Raw genomic sequence first — 23,003 nt, forward strand, 5'->3', positions numbered from 1 at the left:
CTCCGTGGTGTTAAAGAACCCCAGTGTTGGTGTTAATAACCAGAGTTGGACCAAAACCACGCCCATCATTATCATATTTTCGAGCATGCTCTATTGCAGGTTGATTTTTAGAATTGTTTGTTTCAATATCAGTTTTTGCATGTACATTTATTTATTATTTAATCTTATGCTACTCAAATATAAATAACAGATTTTTCTAAACTAGTCCAATCTGTTACTTGGATTTATTGCACCCATTACTGAAATAATGTTTATAGTTTAAATCCTTTAGGTAGTCTAATAGTCCTCTCATATTTACTTAGTATCTCACTTGGTGAAGGCCACAAGAATGAAAATGAATTAATGCAACAACCGTGTCTCTGTCACTAGCAAACACAGTCATAGGTGGTACTCGTAACTCAAAAATTCACTTGAAAGGCACCATGGGAAATATGCAAATAAGTCTCAAGACCCTACAGCAGGACTATTCAATTCTGCTCCTGGAGGGCTGAAACATTTCTGTTTTTTGTTTCTACCTAGAGTTTTGTATGGTTCTTCAAATAACCATCTAATTTAAGGTTCTTCAGAGAACCTAAAATGGTTCCCCTATGGCATCGCTCTGAGGAACCTTATTTGGTTCCAACTTTAACCTTTATTTTTAAGAGCATGACTAGGATTAATCTGGGAAAACCACCCCAAATCTGACAATGCTGAACGCAAACCCCACTACTCCATCTAGGCCACCTAGCTTCCTGTTAAAGGATATCTTTCCCTTCAATGTTCTATAAACTTTACCCTTAGTTTTCCACTTACCCTGAAAGAAGTCTATGTCATCTGTGTGTGGTGTTTGTCGCCCCTTGCAGGAGGACCCGGAGCTGTACTTCAGGGACCCCTGGCAGCTGCTGGAGCTGCTGACAGAGCTGGAGGAGCAGAACCTCTCTCTGATCCAGAACTCCAGGGAGACCGAAGAGGCCCAGGAGGAGTTCCGACAGGTCATGGACTACAACCGCAAGAAGATGTAAGAAAGGCTTGCAGGGGTTAGAGGTCAGAGGTAGATAGAGAGGGAAGAGAGGGCCAAGATGAAAGTGAATGTAGAGACTACCATAAAGTTATTGTAGATAGGCTAGAACTCAATGGTATAGCAGAGTTGATCGCTACATAATCTGGATGCTCGTACAGTCGGACTTCACTTATAAAAAGGAGGACGAGAAATTATGTTGACTGACATTGACAAGAGCAAGGTTTTATGTCAACACTCTACCCTCTATAGTTCCTTCTCTCTCTTTCCTCACCTGCATTCGTTTCTATGTGTGTGCACGCCATCCCCCACTCCATCCCTCCCCCTCTCTGAAGGGAGGTGGAGACCAACCAGCTGACCCAGCAGATAGACATCATGACCCACACCATCCAGAGGGAGAAGGAACGGGCTGCCGAGCTGGAGCTAAGGGCCCGCCTCTTCAACTTTGGGAAGTACAAGTCGGACGACCAGGTAGGAAAAAAAGAAAGTTGCTGATCTAAGGTCATTTTAGATTACGTCCATCCACAATGGTTGATATTAGGATTTTGGGAAAGTAAGCAGATAATAGATCTGTGACTACGGACAACTTTTACCCAAAGTGGGAAATGGGACAGGTCACTGGAGGAGTTATGCAGAGAATCAGAGGACATGCTAATACCAGTTGTGAGCCAGTCATTGGCCTTAGATCACATAGATATTTCGCTCTCTTGTTCTCCTCCAATCTCCCTCTCCTCCTCTCTCTCTCCTTCTCTCTCCCCCTATCTCTCCTTCTCTCTCCTCCTCTACTCTGTAGGAGGGTATGTTTGACTCCCTGGGCGCTAAGGTAGAGGAGGTGTACCGGGGCTGCATGGGTGACAGCGAGGCCAACCTGAGCACGCTGCAGATGCTGAAGGCCATCGAGAGCCGCCTGGACGAGCTGCTGGAGAACGTGGAGATCGTCCCCAAGGAGCGGCTGGTGCTGGCCGAGAGGGCCAAGGAAAAGGAGAGGAGGTTCAGGTACGCGAGAGCTGGAACACAGCCTCGTAGGACCGTCATATAGGCTAGTCACTTTGGCCCTATTCCATTTAAATCTCTATGTCCACGGCTTTAAGCTTTAGGCTCTGCCTAGTGGCCTTTGGTTAGTTAATTAACGTAGTTAGTTGATGCATAGAGGAAGAAACTCAGGTCTGTGCTGCCGTCATAGGCAGCAATTGGACATGGGCCCTGTTACATTTCATGTTCCATGTGGTAGCTGGGTACCAGAGCAGATTCTTTTATTTTTTGTTTGAAACATATCGAGCCGTTTAGATTAAACTAATCTACCCTTCTCCTATTTTCCTCCCCATAATCCTTTCCTCCTTCCCTTCCCCAGGATGCGTGATGAGAAGATGCGTCAGGACAAGCAGAACCAGGAGAGGCTGAAGAGGGCCCTGGAGAGAGCCCAGGCTGACGTCAAGAAAACAGTCAGTCACACAACCTGCCTCAACACTACACCATGACAATCCTATAGGCCAAAGTTAAGTTTTCTGCCCGAAAATCTATGTGTAACATTAAGTTTCCATTAGATGCCTATAGGCTAAATGAGTTTATATTGCATAACTAAGCCATTGGTTTAGTTACCAGGGGGGCTGTTCTAGTACAATACAATTGTATACATGTCAAGAGTTAATTTCGTATAATTGTACTAAAGAAACCATAACATTGTGTTCTCTTTATTTGCCGATGCTAACATAAGGCCTTTTTCTCTAGACTGTCAAGAAACTGATGGCTAGATCACAGCGCCTTGCCCGCAAGCTGAAGACCAGCCAGGTGTATGACATCTCAGACAAGGAGAAAGAGGAGCAGCTCTACTTCTACACCTAAGGGCCGAGTCACAACACGGCCTCATACGCCACAACTGACCGGAACTCATTTAATCTCTGTTTTGGCCTATTGTGGGCTGTGACTGAGTCACTGTAAATACTGACTTTATACATTTTGGGGTATGACGGGTATAAGTATGGCTTTTACAACGACACTATTGGGCGCTGGTGATGTCACATGATGGGATAGGACCTACTTCTTTTGCACTGGCTGGAGGTTTATTTTGAGGCGGTGGTGGAGCACATTTTACATTTTTGTCATTTAGCAGACGCTCTTATCCAGAGCGACTTACAGTTAGTGAGTGCATACATGTTTGTTTTTTCATAGCACGTGGACTTTGTTTTGGTGAAGAGCTTTATGAGGCAGGTGGAGAGTGCTCTCCCCACATATTTAATAGAATTAGATTTTACCATACCAGACTACATTTTATTCATTTATTGTGCTTCTTATTTACCTTATATGTGAATAGCAGTTGTATGGCCTGACTGCTTGGATGGACTGACTACTCTAGCCTCTTTGGGGAATTCAATGGGAACCTAAAATCTTTATAATCCAGGAGAGCCAGATAGAAATCTGCATTAGTCCATAACACAAAAATATGCTTATTGTACAAAATAAAATGTTGAATTGTGCTTCAATCCTTTATTTAAATTCCTGTCAATTGGATTGAGCCATTTTGTAAAACAAGGCTAATCAATAACTAGATTGAAGTCGTCACATATAGATAAGCATTACAGATATTATAAACAATAACTAGATGGAAGTCGTCACATATAGATAAGCATTACAGATATTATAAACAAGTGGACCGGCAACGTTTTGAACATGGAACGCACACGTGTCTCATTCCTACATAGCTCATAAGACACAGCTGTAGAAAAATACATCTGACCCCGACCCACCACCAAAAAGTAAAAACTACATAAAAGTCTAACAAACAGAAAGCGTATGCTAAATGGATGCGAGTACAGTACGTCATGTCTGTAAGGCATTGTAGACAGAAGCTCTGACAACAGCACACTGTGTATGAGTATTCAGAACGTGGCACCGTAGCTGAGACCGACAAGACGTCACAGTTTGACTAGAAGCACGAGGGATCTAATGGATGTGCAAAACGACAGTCTCTCTTTAAAAGACATGATTGTGGTACAAACAGGATTTCAGAAATACAGGAAAAAGTGAGTGGAAAAAATTCCACAAATTTAAACTTTCATTTCATTTATCATTCAATTCTTCCCAAGGTGCATTTGGTTCTGGGTTCCACTTCATCCACATCCCAGATGTACATAACTTTCTCATCTCTCTCCTCCTCACTCCAGGTCCTGCAGGTTGATGGTGCTTCCTGTGAACTGGGAGTTGTCCGAGCCGTTGTCGTCCTCCGTCATAGCAGGAGGTTCCTGAGGAAAGGCAGACAGAAATTACTAATTTCTTTCTCATTTCTACAATTACAGTACAGGCAAACACACCTCAATCGCTGACATTCAAATACAGACCTAAGTAAAAGTTTTGCCTAAATCCCTTCCATCTTTAGTTGTAAAACATCTCCATTTCAGGATTGCAGTGGTTTTCACTCAAACTGGCAGCTCACTACCTATCTGACTACATATTTTTTTTTTTTTACATTTTAGTCATTTTAGCAGACGCTTTTATCCAGAGCGACTTACAGGTAGTGAGTGCATACATTTTCATACTGGCCCACCGTGGGAATCGAACCCACAACCCTGTATTTCCTCTGTAGCTCAGCTGGTAGAGCACGGCGCTTGTAACGCCAAGGTAGTGGGTTCGATCCCCGGGACCACCCATACACAAAAAAAATGTATGCACGCATGACTGTAAGTCGCTTTGGATAAAAGCGTCTGCTAAATGGCATATTATTATTATATTATAAACGCCATGCTCTACCAACTGAGCTACACAGGACTGTTTGGACAGTTTGTTTTGTCCAGTTAAAAAGAGACTCTTCACCACTTTAAACCTCATATTCATCATTTCCAGCACCATACCAGTGTCTAGATTTTCTACATTCTGTACAAGAAACGGTCCTAAGAAATGACTTTATGATCTCATGGGGAGTACTCACCTGTAGGATGTTGACTGGCAGGTCCACGGTCAGCTGGGAGTGGGAGCTGGAAGGCTGGGAGCTCAGCTGGAAGGCTAGGTCCCCTTCGCTGGCCGGGTCATCCTGACACAGACAAATACTTTATATGAATCCATTCATCACATTCAAAAGGATAGAAAGGTCAGATGCGTGGATACAAAAGCACCTTCTCCATATAGCCAGGTGGCCCCTGCCAGCGGACACACTCTTATTTAGGCCTGTAATACATGCCTTCACCTTGGCATTCTGCTCTGTGCATTATAGAAAGAAATGTTGAAAGAGTTTTTTTTAACAGCATTCTAAGTGTTTCTGTTAGAGAACCTTCTCACCTGCAGGAGCTGAATCTGAACATACTGGGCCCCTGTGACAGGGTCACGGATAGTCAGCCCCCCATTGGCTGCTGCAGAACCTTCACCAAAACGGGCACTTGTGGGAACCGTTGGCGCCGAAGTGCTGCTGGCCTTCCCGCCTTTACTCTTCCTCTGGCCCAATCCTGAGCTTGCTGTGAAGACAATGACAACAAAACAGCTTTTGAATGCACCACCAGCTGGTTCAATCAGTTTCCACATGCACTGCTCCAAAACAAATGCTAGCCAGGACATTGCTCAATAAGCAGCCACCAAGGAAATTGTTCCTGTTCTATTCTAGACCCATGACGGAGTTGAGTGAGAGTTATAATGTACCTGAGCAGACCCATGACGGAGTTGTTATATAATGTACCTGAGCAGACCCATGACGGAGTTGAGTGTTATAATGTACCTGAGCAGACCCATGACGGAGTTGAGTGTTATAATGTACCTGAGCAGACAGATGACGGAGTTGAGTGTTATAATGTACCTGAGCAGACCCATGACGGAGTTGAGTGTTATAATGTACCTGAGCAGACCCATGACGGAGTTGAGTGTTATAATGTACCTGAGCAGACAGATGACGGAGTTGAGTGTTATAATGTACCTGAGCAGACCCATGACGGAGTTGAGTGTTATAATGTACCTGAGCAGACCCATGACGGAGTTGAGTGTTATAATGTACCTGAGCAGACGGAGGGTCCTCTCCGTTTCCTCTTCTTGGCCAGCTGGATGGCTCTGTAGTCGGTCCGCGCTGAACCACTACTCTCCTACAAGACAGAAAGGGAAAAATGGGACGCATAAAATAACTGCCGTGACTCCAAACGAGGACACATAACAATAACATCTCATCTCAACGGATGTCAGACCTTAAATGGATTGATGTCAAATGGGTTTGTGGTAGGGAGATCTGACTCGAGATCTGTGGTTATAAAGAGCAACTTCAAATAAGAGTATACTAGTGAGTCTGCACATTCCAAAAACAGATCGATAGAGATTAAATATGATACTGTTCTATTTAATCCACTCATCAGTGCTTTGAAGGGGAACTTGTAATCAGAGCGTCAGTTAGCGAGCCACTCACCAGAGCGTTAGTTAGTGAGCCACTCACCAGAGCGTTAGTTAGTGAGCCACTCACCACAGTGTCAGTTAGCGAGTCACTCACCACAGCGTCAGTTAGCGAGCCCACTCACCAGAGCGTCAGTTAGCGAGTCACTCACCAGAGCATTAGTTAGCGAGCCACTCACCAGAGCATTAGTTAGCGAGCCTCTCACCAGAGCGTTAGTTAGCGAGCCACTCACCAGAGCGTTAGTTAGCGAGCCACTCACCAGAGCATTAGTTAGCGAGCCACTCACCAGAGCGTTAGTTAGCGAGCCACTCACCAGAGCATTAGTTAGCGAGCCACTCACCAGAGTGTTAGTTAGCGAGCCACTCACCAGAGCGTTAGTTAGCGAGCCACTCACCAGAGCGTTAGTTAGCGAGCCACTCACCAGAGCATTAGTTAGCGAGCCACTCACCAGAGCATTAGTTAGCGAGCCACTCACCAGATCATTAGTTAGCGAGCCACTCACCAGAGCGTTAGTTAGCGAGCCACTCACCAGAGCATTAGTTAGCGAGCCACTCACCAGATCATTAGTTAGCGAGCCACTCACCAGAGCGTTAGTTAGCGAGCCACTCACCAGAGCATTAGTTAGCGAGCCACTCACCAGAGCATTAGTTAGCGAGCCACTCACCAGAGCATTAGTTAGCGAGCCACTCACCAGATCATTAGTTAGCGAGCCACTCACCAGAGCGTTAGTTAGCGAGCCACTCACCAGATCATTAGTTAGCGAGCCACTCACCAGATCATTAGTTAGCGAGCCACTCACCAGAGCATTAGTTAGCGAGCCACTCACCAGAGCATTAGTTAGCGAGCCACTCACCAGATCATTAGTTAGCGAGCCACTCACCAGAGCGTTAGTTAGCGAGCCACTCACCAGAGCGTTAGTTAGCGAGCCACTCACCAGAGTGTTAGTTAGCGAGCCACTCACCAGGAAGGAGTAGGGTAAGACGGCTGAGCTGTGGCTGAGCTCGGACTCCTTCTGCAGGCTGAACGAGCTGCCACCGTCATGGCCCGGGAACACACACTGGGTCAGCACCTTGCCCCCCTCCTGCTGCCCCAGCACCTCCACACAGCCCAGCAGAGGCCTGCCGACACCCCTGCTCCCTCCAGCCTCAGCCACCTTAGAGTGGGACGAGAGGAGCTCGGGCCCGGGGGGGACAGCCAGGTTTGAGGGGGAGGGCTCGGTGGACAGGGCGCTGGAGGAGCTGAGGGTGTGGTGGTCCGCGGAGGAGCTAGCAGCCTGCATGGTGAGGACTGTGAGTGAGCCTAGGGCCTCGGGGGTGACCTTCTGCACGTTGTCCAGGTTGAGGGTACCCCGAGGAGGGAGGGCTCCCCCGACCATGTCTTCCCCGGCCGCCAGGATGAGCGGGTCCAAGGAAGCTTTGGCCACGGTGGCGCCATGCCCGGACGTGCACAGGGCTGAGCCAACCGAGGCCGGGTTGATGGTGAGGATTCCTGAGCTGACCAGTGACAGGTCCATGGCGAAGGCGCCTGCAGGCCCTGTGGCGCCTACAGGCACCCCGACCCCGTGGATGGTGGGCGAGGGACCCCCGGGCACAGCAGAGAACAGAGAGCTGAGGTCCAGGTGGGCCAGCTGGTCGCCCCCGGTGACCCCTGGGACGGTTCCCGTGGTGGTGGCGGCGCTGACAAGCTCGCTGCTGGGGGTCAGGGTGGGAGTGGCCTCCAGCTGGCTCAGCACGTCTGATTGGAGGAGACAGACACAAAGTCATTACACAGGCAGTGGGGGTGTTTGAGCATGTCTTTCTTGAGGAACAGCGTGCGTGTGTGTTCCTTACCGGGGTTGAGGTGGTGGTGTTTGAGCATGTGGCTCTTCAGGCTACTGCAGGAGGAGAAGTGCTTGCTGCAGTTGGCCACGGGGCAACGCGTCCTCAGGCTGCCAGCGTCCTGCTTGTGTTTCTTCGAGTGGATATACAGACTGCTCCGCGCTGAGAACTTGGCACTGCAGCCTACAACACAGTAAATAGGGCAAATGCATGTTTCAATTAACCCTACATCTAGAAAATGACCAGACATATTAAAAAAGTGACAGTGGCACAAATGAGTGACACCTACCATCTACGTGGCACTCAAAGGGCTTGGTGCCCAGGTGGGTGATGCTGTGGCCCTTGAGGTGCTCTGCCCGGGTGAAGGACTTGCCACAGCCCTCCTCTGGGCAGGTGAAGCGCCTGTCATCGTCGTGCTTCCTGAAAACACAGTCGGGGGGGGGGCCAATGTGGTTCAAGGTTCAATTTATTTTTAATACATATACAAATAGAATACAATTCTTACTCCCATGCCTCCGGGGTTTCAGATATGGGCTTGATGGCATTCCAGAAAGGGACACATGAAACTTGTTGTGTTTTGTAATTGCGAGATACTTTGAATAAAAGAGTCTGATAAATGACCATTTTACTACACTGAACAAAAATATGAACACAACATGTAAAGTGTTGGTCCCATGTTTCATGAGCTGAAATAAAAAGATCTCCGAAATTTTCCATACGCACAAAAAGGTTATTTCTCAAACATTTTGTTAACAAATTTGTTAACATCCCTGTTAGTGAGCATTTCTCCTTTACCAAGATAATCCATCCACCTGACAGGTGTGGCATATCAAGAAACTGATTAAACAGCATGATCATTACACAGGTGCACCTTGTGCTGGTGACAATAAAAGGCCACTTTAAAATGTACAGTTTTGTCACAACACCATGCCACAGAAGTCTCAAGTTTTGATGGCAAGCTGACTGCAGGAATGTCCACCAGAGCTGTTGTCAGAGAATTTAATATTAATTTCTCTACCATAAGCCGCCTCCACCGTTGTTTTAGAGAATTTGGCAGTAAGTCCAACCGGCCTCACAACCGCAGACCACTTGTAACCATGTCAGCCCAGGACATCCACATCCGGCTTCTTTATCTGTGGGATCGTCTGGGGGGGGGGGGGGGGGGGGGGGGCTGAGGGGTATTTCGGTCTGTGATAAAGCCCTTTTGTGGGGAAAAACTAATTCTGATTGGCTGGGCCTGGCTGCCCAGTGGGTGGGTCTATGCCCTCCCAGGCCCACCCATGGCTGTACCCATGGCTGCACCCCTGCCCAGTCATGTGAAATCCATACATTTATTTCAATTGATTGATTTCCTTATCTGAACTGTAACTCAGTAAAATCTATGAAATTGTTGCATGTTGCGTTTATATTTTTGTTCCCTCTCTCTCTCTATAAACTCAGCAAAAAAATAAATGTCCTCTCACTGTCAACTGCATTTATTTTCAGCAAACTTAACGTGTGTAAATATTTGTATGAACATAACAAGATTCAACAACAGACAAACTGAACAAGTTCCACAGACATGTGACTAACAGAAATTGAATAATGTGTCCCTGAACAAAAGTAACAGTCAGTATCTGGTGTGGCCACCAGCTGCATTAAGTACTGCAGTGCATCTCCTCCTCATGGACTGCACCATATTTGCCAGTTCTTGCTGTGAGATGTTACCCCACTCTTCCACCAAGGAACCTGCAAGTTCCCAGACATTTCTGGGGGGAATGGGCCTAGCCCTCACCCTCCGATCCAACAGATCCCAGACGTGCTCAATGGGATTGAGATCCAGGCTCTTCGCTGGCCATGGCAGAACACTGACATTCCTATCTTGCAGGAAATCATGCACAGAACGAGCAGTATGGCTGGTAGCATTGTCATGCTGGAGGGTCATGTCAGGATGAGCCTGCAGGAAGGGTACCACATGAGGAAGGAGGATGTCTTCCTTGTAACGCACAGCGTTGAGATTGCCTGCAATGACAACAAGCTCAGTCTGATGATGCTGTGACACACCGCCCCAGACCATGACGGACCCTCCACCTCCAAATCGATCCCGCTCCAGAGTACAGGCCTCGGTGTAACGCTTATTCCTTCAACGATAAACGTGAATCCGACCATGACCCCTGGTGAGACAAAACCGTGACTTGTCAGTGAAGAGCACTTTTTGCCAGTCCTGTCTAGTCCAGCGACGGTGGGTTTGTGCCCATAGGCGATGTTGTTGCCGGTGATGTCTGGTGAGGACCTGCCTTATAACAGGCCTACAAGCCCTCAGTCCAGCCTCTCTCAGCCTATTGCAGACAGTCTGAGCACTGATGGAGGGATTGTGCGGTTCTGGTGTAACTCGGCAGTTGTTGCCATCCTGTACCTGTCCCACAGGTGTGATGTTTGGATGTACCGGTCCTGTACAGGTGTTGTTACACGTGGTCTGCCACTGCGAGGACGATCAGCTGTCCGTCCTGTCTCCCTGTAGCGCCGTCTTAGGCGTCTCACAGTACGGACATTGCAATTTATTGCCCTGGCCACATCTGCGGTCCTCATGCCTCCTTGCAGCATGCCTAAGGCACATTCACGCAGATGAGCAGGGACCCTGGGGATCTTTCTTTTGGTGTTTTTCAGAGTCAGTAGAAAGGCCTCTTTAGTGTCTTAAGTTTTCATAACTGTGACCTTAATTGCCTACCGTCTGTAAGCTGTTAGTGTCTTAACGACCATTCCACAGGTGCATGTCCATTAATTGTTTATGGTTCATTGAACAAGCATGGGAAACTGTGTATAAACCCTTTACAATGAAGATCTGTGAAGTTATTTGGATTTTTACAAATAATCTTTGAAAGACAGGGTCCTGAAAAAGGGACGTTTCTTTTTTTGCTGAGTTTTGTGTGTGTGTGTGTGTGTGTGTATATATATATATATATTTACATTTTTAGTCATTTAGCAGACGCTCTTATCCAGAGAAAAGTTTGGGGTCACTTTTTGTTTTCCATGAAAACATACATGAAATGAGTTTGAATAGGAAATATAGCAAAATGAATAGGAAATGTAGTCATTGACAAAGTCACAAATAATGATTTTTAATTGAAATAATAATTGTGTCCTTCAAACTTTGCTTTCATCAAAGAATCCTTCATTTGCAGCAATTACAGCCTTGCAGACCTTTGGCATTCTAGTTGTCAATTTGTTGATGTAATCGGAAAAGATTTCACCCCATGCTTCCTGAAGCACCTCCCACAAATTGGATTGGCTTGATGGACACTTCTTACGTACCATACGGTGAAGCAGCTCCCACAACAGCTCAAATAGTTTGAGATCTGGTGACTGTGTTGAGATCCGGTGACTGTGCTGGCCACTCCATTATAGACAGAATACCAGCAGACTGCTTCTTCCCTAATTATTTCTTGCAGTTTGGAGCTGTGCTTTGGGTCATTGTCCTGTTGTAGAAGAAATTGGCTCCAATCAAGTGCCGTCCACAGGGTATGGCATGGCGTTGCAAAATGGAGTGATAGCCTTCCTTCTTCAAGATCCCTTTTACCCTGTACAAATCTCCCACTTTACCACCACCAAAGCACCCCCAGACCATCACATTGCCGCCACCATGCTTGACAGATGGCATCAAGCACTCCTCCAGCATCTTTTCATTTGGTCTGCGTCTCACAAATGTTCTTCTTTGTGATCCGAACACCTCAAATTTTGATTTGTCTGTCCATAACTTTTTTTATTTCCAATCTTCCTCTGTCCAGTGTGCGTTCTTTTGCCAATCTTCATCTTTTCTTTATATTGGCCAGTCTGAGATATGGCTTTTTCTTTGCAACTCTGCCTAGAAGGTCAGCATCCCAGAGTCGCCTCTTTACTGTTGACGTTGAGACTGGTGTTTTGCGGGTACTATTTAATGAAGCTGCCAGTTGAGGACCTGTGAGGCGTCTATCTCTCAAACTAGACACTAATGTATTTGTCCTCTTGCTCAGTTGTGCACCGGGGCCTCCCACTCCTCTTTCTATTCTGGATAGAGCCAGTTTGCGCTGTTCTGTGAAGGGAGTAGTACACAGCGTTGTACGAGATCTTCCGTTTCTTGGCAATTTCTCACATGGAATAGCCTTCATTTCTCAGAACAAGACTAGACTGACGAGTTTCAGAAGAAAGTGCTTTGTTTCTGGCCATTTTGAGCCTGTAATCGAACACACAATTGCTGATGCTCCAGATACTCAACTAGTCTCAAGAAGGCCAGTTTTATTGCTTCTTTAAAATCAGCACAACAGTTTTCAGCTGTGCTAACATAATTGCAAAAGGGTTTTCTAATGATCAATAAGCCTTTTAAAATGATAAACTTGGATTAGCAAACACAACGCGCCATTGGAACAGAGGACTGATGGTTGCTGATAATGGGCCTATGTACACCTATGTAGATATTTCATAAAAAATCAGCTGTTTCCCTAAGCTATAATAGCCATTTACAACATGAACAAGGTATACAATGTATTTCTGATCAATTTGATGTTATTTTAATGGACAAAAAAATTGCTTTTCTTTCGAAAAAAAAAGACATTTCTAAGTGACCCCAAACTTTTGAACGGTAGCATATACAGTTGAAGTCGGAAGTTTACATACACTTAGGTTGGAGTCATTAAAACTCGTTCTTCAACCACTCCACAAATTTCTTGTTAACAAACTATAGTTTTGGCAAGTCGGTTAGGACATCTACTTTGTGCATGACAAGTAATTTTTCCAACAATTGTTTACAGACAGATTATTTCACTTATAATTCACTGTATCACAATTCCAGTGGGTCAGAAGTTTACATACACTAGGTTGACTGTACCTTTAAACAGCTTGGAAAATTCCAGAAAATGATGTCTGGCATTAGAAGCTTCTGATAGGCTAATTGACATTATCTGAGTCAATTGGAGGTGTACCTGTGGATGTATTTCAAGGTCTACCTTCAAACTCAGTGCCTCTTTACTTGACATCATGGGAAAATCTAAAGAAATCAGCCAAGACCTTAGAAAGGAAATTGTAGACCTCCACAAGTCTGGTTCATCCTTAGGAGCAATTTCCAAACGCCTGAAGGTACCACGTTCATCTGTACAAACAATAGTATGCAAGTATAAACACCATGGGACCACGCAGCCTTCATACCGCTCAGGAAGGAGACGCGTTCTGTCTCCTAGAGATGAACGTACTTTGGTGCGAAAAGTGCAAAATCAATCCCAGAACAACAGCAAAGGACCTTGTGAAGATGCTGGAGGGAACAGGTACAAAAGTATCTATATCCACAGCAAAACGAGTCCTATATCGACATAACCTGAAAGGCCGCTCAGCAAGGAAGAAGCCGCTGCTACAAAACCGCCATAAAAAAGCCAGACTACGGGGACAAAGATCGTACTTTTAGGAGAAATGTCCTCTGGTCTGATGAAACAAAAATAGAACTGTTTGGCCATAATGACCATTGTTATGTTTGGAGGAAAAAGGGAGTGCTTGCAAGACGAAGAACACCATCCCAACCGTGAAGCACGGGGGTAGCAGTATCATGCTGTGGGGGTGCTTTGCTGCAGGAGGGACTAGTGCACTTCACAAAATAGATGGCGGCAGGTAGCTTAGTGGGTAAGAGCGTTGTGCCAGTACCCGAAAGTTCGCTGGTTCTAATCCCCGAGCCGACTAGGTGACAAATCTGTCGATGTGCCCTTAAGGCACTTAACCCTAATTGCCCCTGTAAGTCGCTCTGGATAACAGCGTCTGCTAAATGACTAAAATGTAAATGTAATGCATCACGAGGAAGGAAATTTATGTGGATTTATTGAAGCAACATCTCAAGACATCAGTCAGGAAGTTAAAGCTTTGTCGCAAATGGGTCTTCCAAATGGACAATGACCCCAAGCATACTTCCAAAGTTGTGGCAAAATGGCCTAAGGACAACAAAGTCAAGGTATTGGAGTGGCCATCACAAAGCCCTGACTTCAATCCTATAGAAAATGTGTGGGCAGAAATGAAAAAGCGTGTGCGAGCAAGGAGGCCTACAAACCTGACTCAGTTACACTGAGGAGGAATGGGCCAAAATTCACCCAACTTATTGTGGGAAGCTTGTGGAAGGCTACCCGAAATGCTTGACCTAAGTTAAACAATTTAAAAGGCAATGCTACCAAATACTAATTGAGTGTATGTAAACTTCTGACCGACTGGGAATGTGATGAAATAAATAAAAGCTGAAATAAATCACTCTACTATTATTCTGACATTTCATATTCTTAAAATAAAGTGTTGATACTAACTGACCTAAAACAGGGAATTTTAACTAGGATTAAATGTCAGGAATTGTGAAAAACTGAGTTTAAATTTATTTGGCTAAGGTGTATGTAAACTTACTACTTCAACTGTGTGTGTGTGTGTGTATGTATATATACATACACACACACTGCTCAAAAAAATAAAGGGAACACTTAAACAACACAATGTAACTCCAAGTCAATCACACTTCTGTGAAATCAAACTGTCCACTTAGGAAGCAACACTGATTGACAATAAATGTCACATGCTGTTGTGCAAATGGAATAGACAACAGGTGGAAATTATAGGCAATTAGCAAGACACCCCCCAATGAAGGACTGGTTTTGCAGGTGGTGACCACAGACCACTTCTCAGTTCCTATGCTTCCTGGCTGATGGTTTGGTCACTTTTGAATGCTGGCGGTGCTTTCACTCTAGTGGTAGCATGAGACGGAGTCTACAACCCACACAAGTGGCTCAGGTAGTGCAGCTCATCCAGGATGGCACATCAATGCGAGCTGTGGCAAGAAGGTTTGCTGTGTCTGTCAGCGTAGTGTCCAGAGCATGGAGGCGCTACCAGGAGACAGGCCAGTACATCAGGAGACGTGGAGGAGGCCGTAGGAGGGCAACAACCCAGCAGCAGGACCGCTACCTCCGCCTTTGTGCAAGGAGGAGCAGGAGGAGCACTGCCAGAGCCCTGCAAAATGACCTCCAGCAGGCCACAAATGTGCATGTGTCTGCTCAAACGGTCAGAAACAGACTCCATGAGGGTGGTATGAGGGCCCGACGTTCACAGGTGTGGGTTGTGATTACAGCCCAACACCGTGCAGGACGTTTGGCATTTGCCAGAGAACACCAAGATTGGCAAATTCGCCACTGGCGCCCTGTGCTCTTCACAGATGAAAGCAGGTTCACACTGAGCACATGTGACAGACGTGACAGAGTCTGGAGACGCCGTGGAGAACGTTCTGCTGCCTGCAACATCCTCCAGCATGACCGGTTTGGCGGTGGGTCAGTCATGGTGTGGGGTGGCATTTCTTTGGGGGGCCGCACAGCCCTCCATGTGCTCGCCAGAGGTAGTCTGACTGCCATTAGGTACCGAGATGAGATCCTCAGACCCCTTGTGAGACCATATGCTGGTGCGGATGGCCCTGGGTTCCTCCTAATGCAAGACAATGCTAGATCTCATGTGGCTGGAGTGTGTCAGTAGTTCCTGCAAGAGGAAGGCATTGATGCTTTGGACTGGCCCGCCCGTTCCCCAGACCTGAATCCAATTGAGCACATCTGGGACATCATGTCTCGCTCCATCCACCAACGCCACGTTGCACCACAGACTGTCCAGGAGTTGGCGGATGCTTTAGTCCAGGTCTGGGAGGAGATCCCTCAGGAGACCATCCGCCACCTCATCAGGAGCATGCCCAGGCCTTGTAGGGAGGTCATACAGGCACGTGGAGGCCACACACACTACTGAGCCTCATTTTGACTTGTTTTAAGGACATTACATCAAAGTTGGATCAGCCTGTAGTGTGGTTTTCCACTTTAATTTTGAGGGTGACTCCAAATCCAGCCCTCCATGGGTTGATAAATTTGATTTCCATTGATAATTCTTTTGTGATTTTGTTGTCAGCACATTCAACTATGTAAAGAAAAAAGTATTTAATAAGATTATTTCATTCATTCAGATCTAGGATGTGTTACTTTAGTGTTCCCTTAATTTATTTGAGCAGTGTATATATATATATATATATATATATATATATATATTTTTATTTTATTTTATTTTATTATCAATTAGACAAGAGTCTGACTCTAAATGATAAATCCAATACTTTCACACAGGATTAATAATTGGGAGGACAGTTGGGAGAGGCCCTAAACTAAAAACACAGGACCTACACTGTCACAATACACAATGCCTAAACAGAGGGATGGACAGTTGAGTGAGGGACAGCGTCAAGGTACCTTTTGTGCCTCAGTAACTTGGACATACTGGTGAAAGACCAGCCACAGGCCTCTGAGTCGCAGACGAACGGCCTCTCGCCTGAAACCGAAAGGGAGACTTAGGCTAGGACTGAGAAACTACTACTGGTGAAAGAAACAAACAACCATAACATGGATTTTTGTCTCTTTTGATAATATCTATATCATATATTTCACTGTCAATGTTGACAGTTCTGTTAGTCACATTGGATCAACAAGAATCTGTGGTTGTTTTCATTTAGATTGTGTAAAGTGTTTAGCCAACTAACATAAAAAAACACAGGGACTACCATATATATATCTATTGATGTAGTATGGAACATTTTCAGGTGGATGCAACACATGACGCAAGTTCCCTCCTGACAATGTAAATGGCCCGGAGACCTCTTGAAAAGTTATATAAACATATATCCATCCTTATGACGTACCCGTGTGGCTGCGCATGTGGATCTTGATGCGGCAGGCCTTGTCGTAGCGCTTGTCGCAGCCCGGGTAGGTGCAGATGAACAGGCCCGTCTCGCGGAAGTGTGTGCGGTTGTGGGAGAACAGGGCACTGTAGGTGATGAAGCTCTTCTCACAGCCTGAGGTAAGAGACACACATAGGAAAAAAAGCGACTACTAAATCTTTGTGACAATGAAAGGCAAATGACAATAAGTATGAATAGTGAATACACACATGCATATAAAAAGTTCATTCTGTACATCTATTTATTCCGAAAGAATTGAGCATGGAAACGTGGTCAATGACCTATTCTTTTCTACATTGTAGAATAGTGAAGACATCAAAACTATGAAATAACACATATGGAATCATGTAGTAACCAAAAGTGTTAAACAAATCAAAATATATTTGAGATTCTTCAAAGTAGCCACCCTTTGCCTTGATGACAGCTTAGTACACTCTTGGCATTCTCTCAACCAGCTTCATGAGGAATGCTTTTCCAACAGTCTTGAAGGAGTTCCCACATATGCTTAGCACTTGTTGGCTGCTTTTCCTTCACTCTGCGGTCCAACTCATCCCAAACCATCTCAATTGGGTTGAGGTCAGGTGATTGTGGAGGCCAGGTCATCTGATGCAGCACTCCATCACTCTCCTTCTTGGTAAAATAGCCCTTACACAGCCTGAAGGTGTGTTTTGGGTCATTGTCCTGTTGAAAAACAAATGATAGTCCCACTAAGCGCAAACCAGATGGGATGGCGTATCACTGCAGAATGCTGTGGTAGCCATGCTGGTTAAGTGTGCCTTGAATTCTAAATAAATCACTAACAGTGTCACCAGCAAAGCATCCCCACACCGTCACACCTCCTCCTCCATGCTTCACGGTGGGAACCACACATGTGGAGATCATCCGTTCACCTACTCTGCGTCTCACAAAGACACGGTTGTTGGAACCAAAAATCTCAAATTTGGACTCATCAGACCAAAGGACAGATTTCCACCGGTCTAATGTCCATTGCTCGTGTTTCTTGGCCCAAGCAAGTCGCTTCTTATTGGTGTCCTTTAGTAGTGGTTTCTTTGCAGCAATTCGACCATGAAGGCCTGATTAACACAGTCTCCTCTGAACAGTTGACGTTGAAATGTGTCCGTTACTTGAACACTGTGAAGCATTTATTTGGGCTGCAATCTAAGGTGCAGTTAACTCTAATTAACTTATCCTCTGCAGCAGAGGTAAATCTGGGGTTTCCTTTCCTGTGGTGGTCCTCATGAGAGCCAGTTTCCTCATAGCGCTTGATGGTTTTTGCAACTGCACTTGAAGAAACTTCCAAAGTTCTAGAAATGTTCCAGATTGACTGACCTTCATGTCTTAAAGTAATGATGGACTGTCGTTTCTCTTTGCTTATTTGAGCTGTTCTTGCCATAATATGGACTTGGTCTTTTACCAAATAGGGCTATCTTCTGTATACCATCCCTACCTTGTCACAACACAACTGATTGGCTCAAACGCATTAAGAAGGATCTCTGCATGTGTAGTTCCCACCATAAAGCATGGAGGAGGTGATGTTATGGTGTGGGGGTGCTTTGCTGGTGACACTGTCTGTGATTTATTTAGAATTCAAGGCACACTTAACCAGCATGGCTACCACAGCATTCTGCAGTGATACGCCATCCCATCTGGTTTTTCAACAGGACAATGACCCAACACACCTCCAGGCTGTGTAAGGGCTATTTTACCAAGAAGGAGAGTGATGGAGTGCTGCATCAGATGACCTGGCCTCCACAATCCCCCGACCTCAACCCAATTAAGCTGGTTTGGGATGAGTCGGACGGCAGAGTGAAGGAAAAGCAGCCAACAAGTGCTCAGCATATGTGGGAACTCCTTCAAGACTGTTGGAAAAGCATTCCAGGTGAAGCTGTTTGAGAGAATGCCAAGAGTGTGCAAAGCTGTCATCAAAGCAAAGGGTGGCTATTTGAAGAATCTCAAATATAAAATATATTTTTATTTGTTTAACACTTTTTTGGTTACTACATGATTCCATATGTGTTATTTCATAGTTTTGATGTCTTCACTATTATTCCACAATGTAGAAAATTGTAAAAATAAAGAAAAACACTTGAATGAGTTGGTGTGTCCAAACTTTTGACTGGTACTGTATGTATGTATACACACATATACATACTTTATTTATATTTTTTGATTATTCCACTTAGTACAGCCCCAAAATATTTTGTAAGTCAGTAGTCAATTTTTCAAGATAATGGACTTTCAACTGGAAAATCAGGAAAGAAACGAGGTCAGGTCAGAGCTCTAGAAAGCTGCCAGAGTTTCTGACTTGGAATTCTGAGTTGGATGACAGTTCAAAACTATTTTTTCAGAGTTCCCATTTGTCTTGAACACACTGAAGTCAACAATTTCAGAGTTCCCAGTTTTTTTTAACGCAGCAATAGCGTCACTTGCCACATCACCTTGATAATGCAAAATGAATCATCATGATGATGTGGCAAGTGACACTCTTGGTGCTTTCAAGTCAACTGGTAACTCTGAAAAAAACAAGGTCAAATCATGATGTCAGTGTTCAGTTCAGAAAGGCGGAGCTCTAGAAAGATGCCCGACTTCCCAACATTCCCAGCTCGTCTCCCCTATATCTAGAAAACTTGACCGCTGACATGCAAAACATTTTAGGACTGTATCAACAGTGAGTGGACTAATGAAACAAACACCAAAATAGTTTGAGTGGTATTTTCCATTAACACAAATAAACTAGTCAAATTCAACCACACTAAAAATACATTTGCCTCACCTGGAAACTCGCATTTGTGCGGCCTCTCTGGCTCAAAATGGGCCCGCTGGTGATTGGTCAGCCGGGTGGCGCTGCGGAAGCGCTCGCTGCAGATCTCGCACACAAAGGTGTTCTCCTGGTCATGCTGCTTCACATGCGCCTTCAGGTTGTAGACCGTGGTGAAACAGCGGCCGCATCCCTCCCACTCGCACTTGTGAGGCCGCACCTTGTCGTGGGACTGCAGGTGTCGTTTGAGCTTGTAAGAGGTGGTGAAGGCCCAGCCACAGCCCTCAAAAGGGCACTTAAAGGGCCTCTGGTCCTCGGTGTGGTTAAGAAGGTGCATCTTGAGCTTTTGGCGCGTTTCGAAGGTGCTGGGGCAGCCTGGCTGGGGGCAGCGGTATGTCGTGATCAAGGCACCTTTCTTGGAGAGTCCCGAAGCGCCGATGACACTGACAGGCTGGAAGTCGCCGTTGTCGTCACAGTCGACAGAAGAACCCTCTGGGCGCTGGGAAACCAAGTCACCTTCGCTTATGGCACACAGAGTCCCGCTCTCCTGCTTGATGACTGGGCACATGTCCAGAGAGGCACCCAACTCTGACAGTGAACAGTTGTCAGCTAGAGCCAGTTCGGAGTCGCTCACAGACAAACCCAGCCTAGACTGTTCGTGGTGACCTGCCCGAATAACCGCCACGTTGCTTATTTTCCCAATGGATTTGGTCCCGCTGTCATAGTTGAGAAGCACTATGTCCTCGTGGTCTTTCATTCCAAGGTGTTCCTTCAAGCCAACCATTCCGTCGTCTTTGTGGGTGTAACCCTCTGGAGGTGCAGCTAGAGTCAGTATCCCGTTTTCTATGGTAACTATGATGCTTTGGTTGTTTATCATGATGGTTCCAGAGAAGGTCTCGTTGGCAGACGCACTGTTGGGGGTCCCATCTGCATTGGCAGACACGGATAGGCTCCTACCAGCGTCGGAAATGAAGTCCATAGCGTCGCTCATTTCCACCATATCAGTGTTTTCTGAAATCAAGGCACTGCTATCTTGAGCTTCGGTCTGAGATGATATTTGGTTAGGCGCGTCACTGTCAATGTTTTCAATGCAAACTTGGTGGCCACATATGTTCTCGCCATATTCGTTTGTCAAAGCAGTGTTTTCATTCTCCGTTTCATAACACACAGACTGTTTCTCATTAGTTACAGTTGCCTCACTATTTGAACTGGAATTTAACAAACTACACAAATGAACAGTTCTTTTCAAGGCCTCTGCTGCTAAATTGTTCAAATTGTCATCAGATTCAATAAGAGCATTGGTGCTTTGAACCTCCATCGAATTACATGTTTTGATCTTGGAATGTTCAAGCTTCATCTTACCGCGTATCGTATCCCCATCTTTAGATGGATTTCCCAGTCTGTCCTTATCTGCGTCATTACCATCCTCTTGGACAATGTTGAAAACCACATAATATTCCTCGGTGTTTTTATTAGCGTTAGCGGTGCTGTTGCTCCCACAGGCCGCCGTGCCCTCGCTCGCCAATGACTGCAACAGGAAGGCGCCGTCTTCATGTTGCTGCCGTAAAACCGGAGGTTGCAGCTGCTGTTGCTGATATTGTTCCTCTTCCCCCGCAAAGAAAGGCAACGCCATTTGCAATATGTTATCCCCACTTTCAATATCGTATTTGTAACCAGTCCTAAAAATATCGTGTGGAGGTAGTTTTGCGTTCAGTTCCCTCGCTTTCAAAGTATTCTTGTCACGGAGTCCCACATTCGCTGTTTGGGTTTGAAGTGGGCTATTGTTTTTACCGTTCTGCTTGCAGACAGGCAGGCCAACGCTGCCATTTTCTGCCAGTAGGCGAAATGGAGATGTCCTTGGCCTATTGTGGTTGTTGTTGTCACTTTGCAGTTCGTACGATTCCAAATCCTCCTGTGCTTCGTTCTCGTTCGAAATGGAGAGAGAACATGCCCCTGTCGTTGTCCTAATCGGAGACGAACCTGTTCTACGTGGGGCGCCATGTTGATAGTGAATATTTTGGGCATGAGAAAGCCCCTGGATTTCCATCTTGGTATCCCTGTAGCAGCAGTGCATGAAAGGCCCGCCCTTCACACAAATGTGGAAGGAGATCCGGAAAGCCACTCCACAGTTTATCGTGAACCGTGGCCGAATTTCCCAAGAGGAGTAAACTGTGGAATAGATGTCAAACCATTGGAATGGAACTATTTGTATCTTACCAAGTTCAAAACCATATTCAAAAGCCATAATATGCCCTAATATATACTCGTTACATTCATGTTATTATCATTGTCATGAGTTTTTTCTGAAAGCAAAAGTAGTTTCTGCATTTTTAAATGTTTTTATTAATTACCAGTGATTGCGTTATTGAGGACCACTAGGTGCCACTATAAGCTCATTTCTGGCCAAACGATTCTACAGAAAGTTTAAACAATATTCAAAAATGTCAAAGGAGAACAAGACAATCTTAAAAATTAAACAAACATTTAGTGGTCTACTATGTTTGAATGGTAACTTCTATATTACTCAGCCCTACACATTCATTACTTTGAGGTCAACTGTGAATGCAACTCTTGATAGTCTAACTTTCATATATATATATATATATATATATATATATATATATATATATATATATATATATATATAGTGTACAAAACATTAGGAACACCTGCTCTTTCCATGACATAGACTGACCAGGTGAATCCAGGTGAAAGTGATGATCCCTTATTGATGCTACCTGTTCAGTGTAGTTGAAGGAGAGGAGACAGGTTAAATAAGGATTTGTAAGCCTTGAGACATGGATAGTGTATGTGTGCCATTCAGAGGGAAGAAAGAAGACGAGTAGGCGGCCAGTACATTGCAATAAACTTTAGTGAACTATTAACAGAATATATACCAAACAAAAATATAAACGCAGAACTTTATTCAGCACCAACACACAGTCAATGACCTAAAGTGGGCTGCTAGAGGATAGTTCTCGTCCTTGCGTCTAATAGAGCTTTTGTGTTCTGTGATCCGTGTTCTTAGTGCGCGTGTGGTCTTCCCGATGTATAATATGGAGCACGGGCACTGGATAGCGTAGACTCAGGCTCTTCAGGTTGATGGGCTATTGGTTTTTGGATGGGGAAATTGTTTCCGTTTTTGTGATTGTGCGCAACAGGAACAGCTTGGCCGATAGGGAGTGGGAGGCCATCGATAGTGTTTTGTGTAGAGAGTGCACCAGTTTGTCTCTGACATTGGTGTTCCTTCTGAGAGCCACAAGGGGTTTATCAGTAAAATGGTCATGTAGTTGCAGGACGCGTCAATGTCTGTGTAGAACTCTACGTATTTTGTTGGCAATGGGGAA

The 23,003-nt window shown here is 45.3% G+C and overlaps 2 protein-coding genes across 2 annotated transcripts in view; one reads left to right on the top strand and one right to left on the bottom strand.

Annotated features, from left to right (window-relative positions):
• Positions 1–2,839, top strand: part of LOC311134084 (cilia- and flagella-associated protein 100-like) — a gene marked incomplete at both ends in the record, with an annotated part of 19,407 nt that extends 16,568 nt beyond the window's left edge. The window contains 5 exons of the mRNA XM_084167675.1: positions 843–997; positions 1,333–1,468; positions 1,791–1,993; positions 2,349–2,439; positions 2,726–2,839. Coding sequence (XP_084023801.1) covers positions 843–997; positions 1,333–1,468; positions 1,791–1,993; positions 2,349–2,439; positions 2,726–2,839 — 699 coding nt within the window. The remainder of the gene's footprint in view (positions 1–842; positions 998–1,332; positions 1,469–1,790; positions 1,994–2,348; positions 2,440–2,725) is intronic.
• A 622-nt stretch (positions 2,840–3,461) lies between these two features.
• LOC311133311 (zinc finger protein ZXDC-like) lies at positions 3,462–21,707 on the bottom strand. The gene is made up of 10 exons (XM_084166812.1): positions 19,672–21,707; positions 16,860–17,012; positions 16,414–16,492; positions 8,460–8,590; positions 8,183–8,353; positions 7,315–8,087; positions 5,970–6,054; positions 5,267–5,439; positions 4,920–5,021; positions 3,462–4,236 (listed from the first exon to the last, which is right to left on the bottom strand). The coding sequence occupies exons 1-10, from the start codon at positions 21,701–21,703 to the stop codon at positions 4,150–4,152; spliced, it is 3,786 nt and encodes a 1,261-aa protein (XP_084022938.1). The 5' UTR covers positions 21,704–21,707; the 3' UTR covers positions 3,462–4,149.
• Positions 21,708–23,003: the final 1,296 nt, after the last annotated feature.

This window comes from Coregonus lavaretus, assembly GCF_964263955.1.
Source record: "Coregonus lavaretus genome assembly, chromosome: 8".
Taxonomy (NCBI): Eukaryota; Metazoa; Chordata; class Actinopteri; order Salmoniformes; family Salmonidae; genus Coregonus; species Coregonus lavaretus.

Bases quoted from the DNA above. Each gene is read 5' to 3' on its own strand.
- LOC311133311 (XM_084166812.1), bottom strand. From the start codon at position 21,703: ATGGAAATCCAGGGGCTTTCTCATGCCCAAAATATTCACTATCAACAT. The intron at 17,013-19,671 runs GTGAGGCAAATG...CTCTTACCTCAG, and splicing joins GCACAAATGCGAGTTTCCAG to GCTGTGAGAAGAGCTTCATC. The intron at 5,022-5,266 runs GTGAGAAGGTTC...TGTCTGTGTCAG, and splicing joins TTCAGATTCAGCTCCTGCAG to GATGACCCGGCCAGCGAAGG.